The following is a 15,679-nucleotide window of genomic DNA, read 5'->3' as shown; positions in this document are numbered from 1 at the left end:
CTGGATCCTCTTACTCTCTTAGAACTCTTATTTTCTTAATGCATCATTTGTAATTTATGTACTTATTTGTATCTATTTGTTCATATCTACCTCCCCACTTGAACATAATCGGAGGGGACATGTTTATTTTGCACAACCCTATAAATGCAGCACCTAGTATAGTATCTGTCAGGAATACTGGGTCAATACTTAGAAGGAGAACTGTTAGATCATATAGTAATTCTATGTTTAATGTTTGGAGGAACCACTATACAGTTTTCCATAGTTGGTATTGCTATGAGTTTCAATTTTCTATGTTCCTGCAATCCTTGTTCTTTTTAATTTCATAACAGCCATCCTACTGGGTATCTCTTCATCGTTTTCACTTGCATTTCTTTTATGACTAATGATGTAAAACATCTTTTCACATTCTTTTTGGCCATCTGTGGAGATGGCCAAAATGTCTCCAGGACATTTCCTGGAGAAATGTCTCTTTAGATGCTGTGCTCATTTAAAAATGAGATTTTGTTGTTGTTGTTGAGCTGTAAGAGTTCTTCAGACATTATAGATATTAATCTCTTATCAGATATATAAGAACTGCAAATTTTTTTCTCAGCTCTGTGAGCAAACTTTTTACAATGCTGGTAATTTTTTTGGGGTAGCAAAAGTTATGTTATTAAAGTCCAATTTATTTTTTCTTTTTTTGGCTGTGCTTTTAGTATCATTAGTTTTAGGAAAACCAAGTCATGAATAAAATGAAACCTCTTTAGTCTCTTATATTAAAGACAAAAAATACAATTGTTTATTCTTTTTGTGCCTTTCAATCCAAAATTAACTTCTGATATTTTCCCCCCACCGTGTAACTATATTTTCTATTTAGATGAGTGTTGTGTTAAACTGATTTCAAAGTTTACCACCAATCACTTTCAGCTTCATTTCTCTGTAATGAATTCTTCATTTTGATTGATCTCTTCAGCTGGATGAGTCAAGTAAATTTTTCAAGAAGGTACAGAGGTTGAATATACTTTCTAGCTCTTGTATACATGTAAGAATGTCTTTTCACTGTTATACTGCTTAATCAATATGCACTGGGTCTATAAATCCTTGGATTATATAATTTTTCCAATAAACACAGACTTGGTTCCATTATTTTTACATTTAGCATTTCAAATAAGCCTGATATCAGATTATTTTTGTTCTCTTTTTTCAACTGTATATTTATAGGGTTTTTTTCCCTTTTATTTTAATACTCAAAAATCTTTTTCTGGTATGTATCTCAGTCTCTTCCTACTGATTTTTGCCTAGATTTTTATGATAACTTTCAATCTGCATAAAGTGTTCCCTTTTTTAGGAGAGGGATGTTTTCCTGTTAAGCCTTTGAATATTACCTTTTTCCTCAGCTACAGATAAAATTCTTGGTTTGGTTTACTTAGCTATGTTTCTTATGTCTCTCATCATCTTTTGCAGCATTTTCTTATTTATTTTTGGTCATGCTGGGTCTTCGTTGTTGTAGGCTGGCTTTCTCTAGCTGCAGCAAGTGGGGACTACTCTTCCTTGTAGTGCACAGGCTTCTCTTGTTGCAGAGCACAGACTCCAGGCACATGGGCTCTAATAGGTGCAACTTGCTAGCTCGAGGGTGTGCAGGCTTCAGTGGTTGTGGCACATGGGCTTAGTTGCTCCAGCAGCATGTGCAATCTTCCCAGATCAGGGATCAAGTCCATGTCCACTGCATTGGTAGGCAGATTCTTAACCACTGTACCACCAGGAAGTCCCCCACAGCATTTTCACTTTCTTCTTTTTCCTCTGTAATTTTAGAGACTTTCTCAGATTTGTCCACATCACTAACTTAACCCCACCACACTAATTCCATCCTTTCTTGCCTAAACAATATATTTTACACCTGCTACCAAATCTTTACAGCTTTACAGTCTTTTCTTCATATCGTTGCTGCCCCCCTTTTATCTAAACTGAGACAAAACAGAAAATTCACAAATTAAAATAAGTGTAAAATTCAGTAGTTCTTGGTACTTTCACAACCAATACTGATATCTAATTCTAGAACATTTTTGTAAGCAGTTACTCCCTATTTTCCCATCCCCTAACACTCCCTTAGCATCCACTAATCTACTGTCTATATGGATTTGCTTATTCTGGGAATTTCATGTAAATGAATTATACAATATATGACCTTTTGCTATTGGCTTGAAATATTTCTCCCTTTAATAATATATATTTTTTTCAGTTCTGTTAGTTTTGATTTATGTATTTGGTACTCTGCTGTTAGGTGCATATACATTTTATAATTGTTATAGTTTCTTGATAGATTGACTCTTTTATCATTATAAAATGACATTCTTTGTCATTAATAACGATTTTTGTTTTGAAGTTTATTTTGTCTCGTAAAAGACACTCTAGCCCTCCTTTGCAATTATTTACAGAGCATATTCTATTCCACCCTTTAACTCTTAACTAATTTATCTTTGAATCTCAAGCGAGTCTCTTTTTTTTGGCCTCACTGCACGGCTTGTGGGATCTCAGTTCCCTGACTAAAGATTGAACCTGGGTCCACGGCAGTGAAAGTGCTGAGTCTTAACCACTATACGGTCTTTTTCAGAGAAAGACAAACACGATATGGTATCACTTATATGTGGAACCTAAAAACAATGATACAAATGAACTTATTTATAAAACAGAAATAGACTCATAGATGTAAAAAACCAAACTTATGGTTATCAAAGGGAAAGCTGGGGACAGGGGGTAAACTAGGAGTTTGGGATTAACAGATACACACCACTATATATATAAAGATAAAAAAAGAAGGACCTACTGTATAGTACAGGGAACTATATTCAGTATAATAACTATAATGGAACATAATCTGAAAAAAAATATATAGGTAAAACTTAATCATTTTGCTATACACTTGAAACTAATACAATATTGTAAATCAACTATATTTCTATAAAAAATAAAGTGAGGCTTCTGTAGACAGCAAACAGTTAAATTATGTCTTTTTGGCCAATCTGTCAATCTCTGCCTTTCTATCAAAAGTATAATCCATTTACATTTAATGTAGTTACTAAAACTGTAGGATTTAAGTCTGCTATTTTTCTATTGTTTTCAATGTTTTATGCTTTTTTTTGCTCCTCAATTTCTGTACCATGTCCCTTTTTATTAGTATATCATTTTAATTCCTATGATGACTTTTACTATACATAAAATTATCTTCTTAGTGATTGTCCTAGGAATTAACATTTACATGTTAATATAAAACAACAATCTATTTACATTAATACCAATTGTAAGTTTATATAAACTTTTCTCCTTTATAACTGTCCCCTCTCCCTTTATGCCACTGTCACGTTACAGCATTACACATTTTGTGTCCAATAACATAAATTTACAATTATTGTTTTGCATTTGTCTTTTATGTCACATAGGAGGAAAAACGAACTACAAATGAAAATACCTTTCTATTGTCTATGTATTAACTTATGTAGTTACTTTTATTACTTTATTTTTTCATGTGGATTTGAGTTACTATTTAGGTTATCTGAGTTATTATTTCATCTTGAAAAATCTCTTTAGTATTTTCTGTGAGTCAGTTTGTCAGCAATGTAGTCTCAATTTTGTTTATCTGAGTATCTGAAAATGTCTTAATCTCTCCTTTATTTTTGAAGTTTTGCTGGGTACAGAATACTAGGTAGGCAGGTTTTTTTTCCTCAGCGTTTGAATATGTCATTGTAATGCATTCTTGTCTATATGGCTTCTGATGAGAAATCAGCTATTAGTCTTATTAAAGAGACTTTGTACATAACTCATGCTGTGTGCTTTAACATTCTTTGTCTTTTGATGGCTTATGATGTATCCAGATGTGGATACATTTGAGTTTATCATGCTTGGACTTCCTTGAGTTTTTCGATGCACAGGTTAACAGGAGTCCTTAAATTTGCCAGTTTGGGGCCATTATTTCTCCAAATACTTTTCCAGTCTTTTCTTCTCTCTTAATCTCATTATGCGTATAACGGATTGCTTGAGGGTAATCCACAGGACTCTTGAGATTCTGTTGGCCTCTCTTCGTTCTTTTTTTATTCTGTTTCTCACACTGGATAATCTCGACTGACCTATCTTCACCAAGTCACTGATTCATTCTTCGGTTCTTCTGTTCAAATCTGATATTGAGTTTTCTCGAGGGAATTTTTTACCTTAGTTATTATACTTTTCAACTCTAGAATTTCTATTTGGTGATTTTTATAATTTCTATCTCTTTTACTGATATTCTCTATTTGGTAAAACACTGTTCTTATACCTGCTTTTAATTCTTTGCTAAATTTTTGTTTATTTATTTGTGGCTACACTGGGTCCTCCTTGCTGTGTGGGCTTCCATTAGTTGTGGCGAGTGGGGGATACTCTCTAGTTTCAGTGCATGGGCCTCTCATTGCAGTGGCTCCTCTTGTTGCTGAGCATGGGCTCTAAGGGCATGCAGGCTTAAATAGAAGCACGTGGGCTCAGCAGGTTGCAGCTCACAGGCTCTAGAGCACAGGCTCAATAAACACAGCTCAGGGGCAGGGACTTAATTATTCTGTGGCATGTGAGATCTTCCAAGATCAGAGATCAAATCCTTGTCTCCTGCACTGGCAGGTGGATTCTTTACCACTCAGCCACCAGAGATGCCCCCTTTAGTTCTTTGGACATGGTTGCACTTAGTTCTCTGAACATATTTTGACTTTTGCTATTTTTTTAAAGTAACTTTTCTAAACTAATTCTGTAAACTCTACTGAAGTTCTCACTCAACTAGCTTAGTGATAAGTTAAAATATAGATATCCTTAAACATCTATCAACAATAAATCTCTCAGTCTTTGCCAAGGGATTATGTGCACAGAGCCTTCAACACTGAGGGTAGGGAGTTAAAAATTCTGTCTTAGCCTTTCCTTTCTTCTTGTCCACAGCCTTAAGGGCAGGCAATGGATAAAGGTCTCAGGTTTGGCCTGAGCATGCACACAAGCCTGTGCACATGTGTAAGTCTTCTAGAGTCCTAGGAATATGTCAATCATTTTCAAAATATCTACAGACATCTCATCTTCAGTTTTTCCTTTAAAGGAGGACAGCTCTGAGTAACATCAAATAAAGACAAGCCTTTTGAGTGGAGTCTTGAAAGAGGACTAGCTCTGTTCTACTCCCTCCAGTCCTGGAACTACAGTCTGATATTTTTCAAGATTCTCATTGAGCTGAGTGTGGGGATGAGAATAGAGTAAATTAAAATGCCACAAGCTTATTGTTCTTATCAAGCTTCAGACATTTTTCTTCAATAAATGCTTACTACAAAGGCTACAAGACTTTGGTTTATTTCCCGAGTTTTGGAAAAGTTTTCTATAAAGTTTTGCCAAAACTCTGTTGTTTTTATCACAGGGCAAAATTTTTCATGCTACCATTTTTTTCTGCTATAATTTTTCTCTGCCATTTTTTGGCTATAACTTCTCATCTTCTTTTAAAAATTCCAGCCAGTTCTCTCCCCATGGTTTTTTGCTTCTATTGACAGTTAAATATTAGTAGTATATACATTATTTCAGTTCAGTTCAGTCGCTCAGTCATGTCTGACTCTTTGCGACCCCATGAATCACAGCACACCAGGCCTCCCTGTCCATCACCAACTCCCGGAGTTCACTCAAACTCATGTCCATCGAGTCGGTGATGCCATCCAGCCATCTCATCCTCTGTCGTCCTCTTCTCCTCCCGCCCCCAATCCTTCCCAGCATCAGAATCTTTTCCAGTAAGTCAACTCGTCACATGAGGTGGCCAAAGTATTGGAGCTTCAGCTTTCGCATCAGTCCTTCCAATTAACACCCAGGATTGATCTCCTTTAGAATGGACTGGGTGGATCTCTTTGCAGTCCAAGGGACTCTCAAAAATAACATCTATACTTTATATCGGTATGAGGTATAAATGTTTTTAAAAACAGACATGGTACCTATCTTCACAGAGCTTACTCTCAAATATTAACTGGAACCTTGTTACTATTTCACAGTGTTACTAGACCCAAAGACTGTATTTATCACATCTATCTCTTTTTCATTTCAGGGAATATTGTCACCCTGCTTATTTAACTTATTTAACCACTGCAGAGGACATCATGTGAAATGCTGGGCTGGATGCAGCACAAGCTGGAATCAACACTGCCAGGAGAAATATCAATAATCTCAGATATGCAAATGATACCACTCTAAAGGCAAAAAGCAAAGAGGAAATAAAGAGACTCTTGATGAAAGTGAAAGAAGAGAGTGAAAAAGCTAGCTTAAAACTCAACATTCAAAAAACTTAAGATTATGGCATCCGTTCCCATCACTTTATGGCAAACATATGGGGAAATAATGGAAAAAGTGACAGACTTTATTTTCTTGGGCTCCAAAATCACTGCAGATGGTGACTGCAGCCATGAAATTAAAAGACGCTTGCTTCTTGGAAGAAAAGCTATGACCAACCTAGACAGCATATTAAAAGCAGAGATATTACTTTGCCAACAAATGTCCATCTAGTCAAGGCTATGGTTTTTCCCAGTAGTCATGTATGGATGTGAGAGTTGGACCATAAAGAAGGTTGATGGTTTTGAACTGTGGCATTGGAAAAGACTCTTGAGAGTTCCTGGACTGCAAGGAGATCAAACCAGTCAATCCTAAAGAAAATCAACTCAGAATATTCATAGGAAGAACTGATGCTGAATCTGAAGCTCTAATACTTTGGCCACCTGATGCGAAGAGCTGACTCATTAGAAAAGACTGATGCTGGGAAAGATGGAGGGATGGTATCACCGATTCAATGGACATGACTTTCAGCAAGCTCTGGAAGATGGTGAAGGACAGGGAAGCATGGCCTGCAGCAGTCCACAGGGTCCCACGGGGTCACAAAGAGTCAGACACAACTGAGTGACTGAACAACAGCAAATCTCTTTTTTTGTGAGATTACCTTGGCCTTGTGTTTTTGTTTTTAAAAGGATTTTATGAGTTCAACAGTTTACTCATTCTCAATTGAGAAATTTTTCGGCCCAAATATTTGCAGTGGTTTATGACTTGCCCTCAGCCCCAAACTCTAGTTGGATCTTCCATATATCTATGGAAACACAATAAACTCTTTAGACAATAGCTATCAGAACAATTTCAAGGCTTTCATCTAGGGTACCTCTACTGGTGTAAGAAAGTATTATTTTCTAGAAGACTCTTGAGAGTCCCTTATACTGCAAGGAGATCCAACCAGTCCATTCTAAAGGAGATCAATCCTGGATGTTCATTGGAGGGACTGATGCTAAAGCTGAAACTGCAATACTTTGGCCACCTCATGCAACGAGTTGACTCACTGGAAAAGACTCTGATGCTGGGAAAGGTTGGGGGCGGGAGGAGAAGGGGACGACGGAGAATGAGATGGCTGGATGGCATCACCGACTCTGTGGACATGAGTTTGAGTGTACTCCGGGAGTTGGTGATGGACAGGGAGGCCTGGCGTGCTGTGATTCATGGGGTCGCGGAGAGTCGGACACGACTGAGCGACTGAACTGAACTGAACTGAACTGAATTCCATCCACTCTCAGAACAGATGGAAGAACATGAAAAAATGACAACCTCAAGTATATAGCTAACAAGATCTCTTCTTGTCTAATTGATGAATTCAGTACTTTATTTATAGGGACAGTATTTCTCATGATAAAACGTACCATTCCTAAGTCATTTTCTCTTCCCACTACTGTCCCATTTTTCTCAAAGTTAATGTCTCCAGAGGGAAGAGTTAGGGATGTAAATGAATAGAAGTACACAGGAGACCTCAAAAATACTGAACACTTGATCAGATTTCTATTGGTACATTTCTGTCTTCTGAACTAGGGGGCTGAAAGTGAGACTGAGATCAAAGATTTTCCTACCTACAATCAATTAAGTGAGCTTATTTTATTTCTGGTAGCCATTAAATGTCTTTTTAAAATCATAGCCATGCAGGTAGTGGAAAATTCTTTCCGGATCTTGGTTATAGGCTTAACAATCAATCCTAACATTGGCATCACATTGGGAAGTCAGAAGCAGCAGTAACAGGGGTTTCACCTCAGTTACCATTAGATTCTAGTTTGGTTTTCTTAAAATCAAATCTGTGTAACACCAGGGACTTTCTTTTTAATTTCTACACACTGACCAATCATGAACAATTCATATTTAAACTGAATTAAATCATCTCCAATGGACCAATCAATATGTTATCCCAACAATCAAAACCCCACACCCTACCAACTCAGTATCTGTATAATTTTCCACAGAAAGTGTTTCTTGAGCTCCTCCATGGGGTGCTATTCACTTTCTAAATCTACAGTTCTCCTGTGGTGATCTCAAAGAAGTGCTGTGAGATATTTTAAAATCCTAGGGAAATAGTGATACTTAATATCTGGTGTATACTACAAATAACCAAATCCCATGGACAGAGGAGCCTGGCGGGCTACAGTCCATAGGGTCACAAGAGGCTTAGCACACACTGTTGAGAAAGTGAGGAAGAGGATGCCAGAGGAGAAGGTCCTCACAGAGGCAATGGCGAAGGGCTGCCTCGCTCAGCACTGTCTCGCTCAGCACTGTCTCCAACGTTCTCATAAACATCTTGTCCTTTGAAGCTGTCTCACTCAGCCCTTAACAATTCTTGGCATTTAGCTTAAGGAACACTCCCTGCTCTTTCCATTTAGCCTAAGCAACACTCCCTGCTCTTCCATTTAGCCTAAGGAACATTCCCTGTGCCTGTAGTCCTTGAGGTAATCAAAAACTATGCCGGGAGCCATGATTAATAGCTAACTTGGGGGCTTGGGAAACTGATTAAGCTTAGAGGTGGAGACAGCATGTTTAGTAAACCTGATGTTATCAACATTCCGCAGGTTTTCGTCATGTTGCTATGGTTTTTGAAGTCCTACTTCCTTGTAAAACTATATAATAACACCTGAAGAATAAAGCAAATTGTCAGTCTCCAGAAGGCTGTCCCTGTCCCTTCTTTCAGAAGCAACTCCGCCGAGCTCCACACACACAGCACATACACTACAAAAACTAGCACGTAAATGTTTCAACATTAGATACTGCTACATTTTTTTCAACTCTGTTGTATCTTTGTAGAGTTGGGTTTTTGACTGTTTCTGTAACAAAAATAGTAAACGAGAGTGATTGTGTCCCATTTCATCTCATGGTTTGAGAAAGTTTACAGTGCCCAGTAGCTGCACATATCTCATCAGTAAGTAATTATGGGTATTTATGAACACAGTAAAATATTTTCTTTCAAACACAGAACAAAAAAAATACACCTAGTATTTTTATTTATTAAGTTGCTAGATCAAAACAGTATTTTTATGTGCTAATAACACAATAGCTTAGTATCTGAAAAAAATACTTCTTGTAATTCTATGCTGCTGATGACTCATATCCACATAATGATGGGGAAAAAGATCACCCAACAAAAAACTAAGGTCACTATGAACAGAGAAAACTTGGAAACCTTAGTCCTTGATGGAATTCACTAACCAAAACATGTAACTATTCACACAATTTTCTTGAAATATTTATTAAATATTTGAGTGTACACAATACATCTGACACCTATCTGAACCAGAGACTTATCAAAAATAGTTCCATATTTCAAATAGCAATGAACTTTCATATGTCATACCTGAGTGTGAGCTCTCAATGGTGGTGTCTGATTTGGAATCCATAGACAAAGGAATACGTGTTAACTGTGGAACATAGTACATCTTCGTACTACCAGAAGGCTTATATGGCAATAGTAAAGGCTGGCCTAAGGAGATAAAGATCAGAATAATTATTAAGAAAACATTTATTAACTAACTGAATAAATATTAAGTACCCTTCAAGATTCTTGGGATAAATTCATGAACTAGCATTCTAGAAGGAGATAAACAGTAAACAATGAGCACACTAAATAAGTAAACCATCTAGTATTTTAATAAATTATTAGTGATATAAAAAATTAGAAAATGCTGAAGATAGGAAGTATGGGAGAAACTGCAGCAGCATGCGGTTTAAACAGAGTGGTTTTAGCATCTATTCCAACATATAGCAATCTATTCAAATATATCTCTCAAATATATCAAATATATCTCTTTAACTAAGAAACACTTTGCCTTATACTGAACCCAAACCTGGTCACTCTTAACCCCTACAACTGAACTTTGGAGGTTCTGCCTCTAGAGTCATAGAAAAGAAATCTATTATATGTGGCAGATTTTGAAAATAAAAGTTTTCTATTATAAAAGTATAAATTCTCAATATTAAAAAAATACACAAAAGTAAAAAGACAAAGTCCTACTCTCAAAGATAGCTATTATTAACATTTTAATGTATCTCCTACATGTCTTTCCTCAGTATTTGTTTACATAGTTGGGTATAGCATACATAACTTGGATTTCAGCTTTTCCACTTTACATTAATACAATTTTCATTATATTTCACAGCTTCACATTTTAAAAAAATCATTATACTACAAATTAAGTGTATTTAACCCTTCTCCTAATGTTAAAAATTAGGGGTGAACTAAATTTTCAATAATTGAGAATTCTGTGAAAAAAGACTTCCTGTTTATAGCATACCTATTCTGCCCTGCTGTCCCATATCACATAGATTTTCTGATTTCAGAGGTAAAAATTGTCATTTATAAAGTTGTTTTATTATAAACTGCTAAAATTCTTTCTAAAATGTGTCAGTATAATAATTTGATTATTATAGAGGATGAAGTCTTTTTCTATATACTTTTCTTTCATGATGTGGTAGAAACACTCTCTATAACAGTATCTTTTTAAAAATTAATCAATTAATTAATGGCTATGCCAGGTCTTTGTTGCTACTTGCAGGCTTTCTCTAGTTGCAGTGAACGGAGGCTACTTTTTCGTCGCAGTACATGGGCTCTAGGCACCTGGACTCACTAGTTGCAGCTCATGGGCTTAGATGTTCCAAGACATGTGGGATCTTCCCAGATTGGGGATTAGACCTGTTCAGTTCAGTTCAGTCGCTCAGTCGTGTCCGACTCTTTTCAACCCCATGAACCGCAGCACGCCAGGCCTCCCTGTCCATCACAATTCCCGGAGTCCACTCAAACCCATGTCTATTGAGTTGGTGATGCCATCCAACCATCTTATCCTCTGTCGTCCCCTTCTCCTCCCACCCTTAATCTTTCCCAACATCAGGGACTTTTCAAATGAGTCAGCTCTTCGCATCAGGTGGCCAGAGTATTGGAGCTTCAGCTTCAACATCAGTCCTTCCAGTGAACACCCAGGACTGGTCTCCTTTAGGATGGACTGGTTGGATCTCCTTGCAGTCCAAGGGACTCTCAAGAGTCTTCTCCAACACCACAGTTCAAAAGCATCAATTCTTCAACACTCAGCTTTCTTTATAGTCCAACTCTCGCATCTATACATGACCACTGGAAAAACCATAGCTTTGACTAGATGGACCTTTGTTGACAAAGAAATGTCTCTTTTTTTTTTTTGATACCAACTTTTATTGAGTTGTTCAAAATACAGGATATATGTAATCACTCAAAGTCTCTGGCTGATACCTTCACAAGCATTAGAAAAAGAACATATATTGAAAAAGAACACACATTGAGTAACACACAGTGAGCTCAGGCAGGAAATCCAGGATGTCTAGAAATTACTAAAATTATAAAAAGGGGTAAAGCTCTTCCTCAACTCTGGCTAAATATCATCACCTTAAAATACTGACACAGTGTTTGATTATAAAGCAGAAATGTACAGTGGTAGATTTATTTTACTCCTTATTCAAGAATGATATTTACACAAAGCTCTCACTCAGTATAAATAAAGTATTGCATGTCAGATAACCTAAGTTTTATAGAGCATTTATAATACAGGTAACATTAACACCAGATTAAAAAATAAGGAGAACCAATGCTACTCTATATGCCCTTGAACTGGGAAGTTTCTCAGACATTTGAGTCATGGTCAGGAAATGATATTAAAAAACATAAAGTTTTATACATTAGTTTCTCCATCTCTGTGTAAGCAAGAATAATTCAAATTCTTCATTTAACAGCAATACTCAAAAAATCTTCAACTGGTACTCTTAGTCTGCAATGTTTCAATTTTTCCCGAATCTTAAAAACTTCAAACTGCCATTAAATATATTATCTTCTGTTTCTTCTTAAACAACTAAGGTTCATAAAAGGATCATCATCGTCCTCATCTGATTCAAAGTCAACCCCTTTGGCGATCTGGCTCTGGGACATAGGTTTGCTTGATGATGAAGTGCTCGAGCCTCTTTGATCAGTTTTGAAAGTAGTCAGAAAAATGTCTTCTTCGGTATCTGACTCATCCACCTCAATCACCTCAGTATAATTTTTAGTAGCAACATTTCAAGAGGGCTGCTGTCTTGTAGATTTAAAGGCATCTATAATAGACATATTTCTAGATGTTGATGTAGTGGCCTTTGAACCTCTGCCTTGAGTAGAAATCTCCAGACTAGTGCCTGCTCTTCCTCTCTGCGACTCCCTTCTTGACACTGAATTCTGCCCTCTTCCTCCTCTCTGGCCTCTTCCTTTGTTGGCTGCCACTATGATGCTATCAACAGAGTCATCAGCCATCTGTTCTGCCGAATCTATACTCATAAGGTCTTCAGCAGTCAAGGCGGAAGCGGCATCCTCTGACTGAGATCTGAGGGCTCTGGCCCTACTCATGGCCTCTCGCACTTCATCATCTTCTTCATTCGCATTCTTTTGTCTGCTTTCTCTGAAACGACGCACCTCTTCATCGATTTTATCTTCCAGGGCATCAATATGACATTCTTTAAGAAATCGCTGTGTTTTTTCCAACTGATATTTCACTAATTCCTCTATGGCATCTTTTTCTTCCTTGTCCACAAATTCTTGTACTGCTTCACCCATTCCCCTTTCTGTTGTGAGAAAGTATGAGCTGTATGTTCTTCTCCGCAGTTTGAAAATACTGTTTTACAAGATCTTCAACCCTTAGTTTTGTTCCTTCTGAGGGTTTTGAGATGAACTTGCCAAAGTTGATCTCTTCTCCCATGTTTTCCTTTTGTTCTCTGTGCCTGAAAAAATGGATCACATCTTTGGGATTAGCTATCCGATCCACAAATTTCTGGCTAAAGCGAAGAACACTGAACGGTTCAAAGCCTCCACTATAGTCCACTCGCAGTCGTATAAGAGGCTTCTCTGGCTGTTGAGAATTTCCCAGACATTCCCATTCTGCATTTTCAAGCATTTCTTCAACCTTCTCAAGCAGAAGTTCTGTATGACTTGGGTTACTTTAGGATTATCTGGGTTAAAAATGTCTGGATGATCAGCCAGAACAACATCATCCATGAAAAACTGCCTCACTGTGCGGAGAGGAATTTTCTGCATATTCATCTTCCTTCCTTTAATACGCAGCAAACCAACGTGTTTCTTTACAGCTTCTCCTGGGGAAAGAGAGGTGACTACTGAACTTCCAGGCTGTGACGCGTAGAAGAGCTGTTGTTCATTTTTCATTGGAGCTATTTTACACTCATGTTCATGGCCCCAGATAACAAGATCGATGAAGTCATCCAAAAACTGCTCTGGAATGAAGTTGGTACTTCCATGTTTACTCCTGTTCTGATGAATTACAAATACGTTAAACCAAGAGTTCTCATCTTCTTTGGGTCTCAACATTGTTACTTTTTTGTTGACAAACATTCGATAGAGCCTTTCATCTGGAATGGATCCTAAGCCATACAGAGCAATTTTTGTGCTTCCTTTCCAAAGCAAAACTGGACTAATGTCTATCTTCTCCACAGACATTGAATGTCCAAAGTGATTGACAAATCCAGCACAACTTAAAATATCCAGGGCGCAGAGTGCATCTGCCCCTGTGGGATCATCATGATTGCCGTGAATACTAAACACCGGAATTGAAATGTTGAGATTGCCATCTTGGTAGTTCACCCATGGAAACTAAAACCAAAGTTAACTGACTGGGGTCGCTGAGAATTTCAAACTGTACAGGACGATCCCCCATACAATATTTTCTCAATAACTCGAGGCAGGTATGTAATGTTTTCCTTGAGGGTTTATTTTCATGAAAAAGATCACCACCTAACAAAATAAAATCTACAACATTTTCCTGGGCAAGTCTTAAAAATTTCATCAAGTGTTACAAATGTATCATTTCCTCTCATGGCATCTTTTTCCATAAATCCCAGAAGAATATCCGTTGCAACCAAGATTTTAAATGTGTTTTCATCATCGAGGGCATCCGCAGGACTTATTTCTATGGTCAGTCCACCTCCTCCGAGACCAGTTCCCTCTCCAAGTACCCCTGGGTCCGGTGCTCAAATAGGTCAGAAAACTCACTCGATTCCAAATTCTCCCGGGATGGCGTCTCAGAACTGGCTTGTTGGTCATGTCTCTGCTTTTTAATTCGCTGTCTGGGTTGGTCATAACTTTCCTTCCAAGGAGTAAGCGTTTTTTAATTTCATGGCTGCAATCACCATCTGCAGTGATTTTGGAGCCCAGAAAAATAAAGTCAGCCACTGTTTCCACTGTTTCCCCATCTATTTGCCGTGAAGTGATGGAACTGCATGCCATGATCTTTGTTTTCTGAATGTTGAGCTTTAAGCCAACTTTTTCACTCTCCTCTTTCACTTTCATCAAGAGGCTCATGTCCCCTGTATCAGCAGGTAAACTCTCAACCACTGGACCACCACAGAAGTCCTCTGTAACAGTGTGCATGTGTGGTCAGTCACATCCAATTCTTTGTAACCCCACTGACTGTAGCCCATCAAGCTCCTATGTCCATGGGATTGTCCAGGCAAGCGTACTGGAGTGGGTTGCCACTTCCCTCCCCCAGGATCTTCCTGGATCCAGGGACTGAACCCACACCCCCAACTCCCCCCACCATCGCCTGCATTGTAGGCATATTCTTTACCACTGCAACACCTGGGAAGTCCCCTCTGAAACAGGATCTTAATATTAGGCTGGGTACATACTGTCCATCTGTACATTATATTTCCCAATCTCCCCTGCAGCCATGTATGGACATATGACTAAGTCTGGGCCCATAAGTCAAGTGTGAGAATAATGTGTGCAACTTCTAGGCATCCCATTAAAACACTCTATCAGCTACTGCTAAAATTTATCCTCTTCATTACTCTTCTTTTTCAGAATAGTCTTTGTTATTCTCCATGATAAAATTTAAGATCAATTAAACAAGTACAAAACAACAATTTTGCTAGAATTTGAGTAGAATTATGTTAAGAGTATAAATTCATTTGGGAATAAATGACATCTTTACAATATTCAGTTTTATTATTCAGAAATATTTCATCCCTTTTAGTCTACTGGTCTTTTCTTTTGTATCCCTACACAGTGATAAGTGAACATGAAAGTGAAAGTCGCTCAGTTGAGTCTGACTCTTCGCGACTCCACAGACCATACAGAATAGTCCATGAAACAGAATCCATGGAATTCTCCAGGCCAGAATACTGGAGTGGGTAGCCTTTCCCTTCTCCAGGGGATCTTCCCAACCCAGGGATCGAACCCAGGCCTCCAGCATTGCTGGCTGATTCTTTACCAACTGAGCCACAAGGGAAGCCCAAGAATACTGGGGTGGGTAGCCTATCCCTTCTCCAGTGGATCTTCCTGACCCAGCAATTGAACCAGGGTCTCCTGCATTGCAGGTGGATTCTTAAC

At 37.9% G+C, this 15,679-nt stretch overlaps 1 protein-coding gene and 1 pseudogene across 7 annotated transcripts in view; both read right to left on the bottom strand.

Annotated features, from left to right (window-relative positions):
• ALMS1 (ALMS1 centrosome and basal body associated protein) overlaps positions 1 to 15,679 on the bottom strand; it is a 205,182-nt gene that overhangs the window by 54,282 nt on the left and 135,221 nt on the right. For all 7 annotated transcript variants that reach the window (XR_016038620.1, XR_016038621.1, XM_055400279.2 and 4 more), the window contains one exon: positions 9,650 to 9,775. Coding sequence is in view for 5 of the 7 variants with exons in the window: in XM_055400279.2 (XP_055256254.2) it covers positions 9,650 to 9,775 (126 nt within the window). In the remaining 2 variants the exon portion in view is untranslated. The remainder of the gene's footprint in view (positions 1 to 9,649; positions 9,776 to 15,679) is intronic.
• Positions 11,538 to 14,879, bottom strand: LOC148776241 (double-strand break repair protein MRE11 pseudogene; annotated as a pseudogene).

The sequence above is a fragment of the Moschus berezovskii genome, chromosome 11 (assembly GCF_049115385.1).
Source record: "Moschus berezovskii isolate FMDL1 chromosome 11, NW_MosBer_1.0, whole genome shotgun sequence".
Lineage (NCBI taxonomy): Eukaryota > Metazoa > Chordata > Mammalia > Artiodactyla > Moschidae > Moschus > Moschus berezovskii.
Note: the sequence above shows the minus strand (reverse complement) of the source record. Positions and strands in the feature narration are given on the sequence as shown.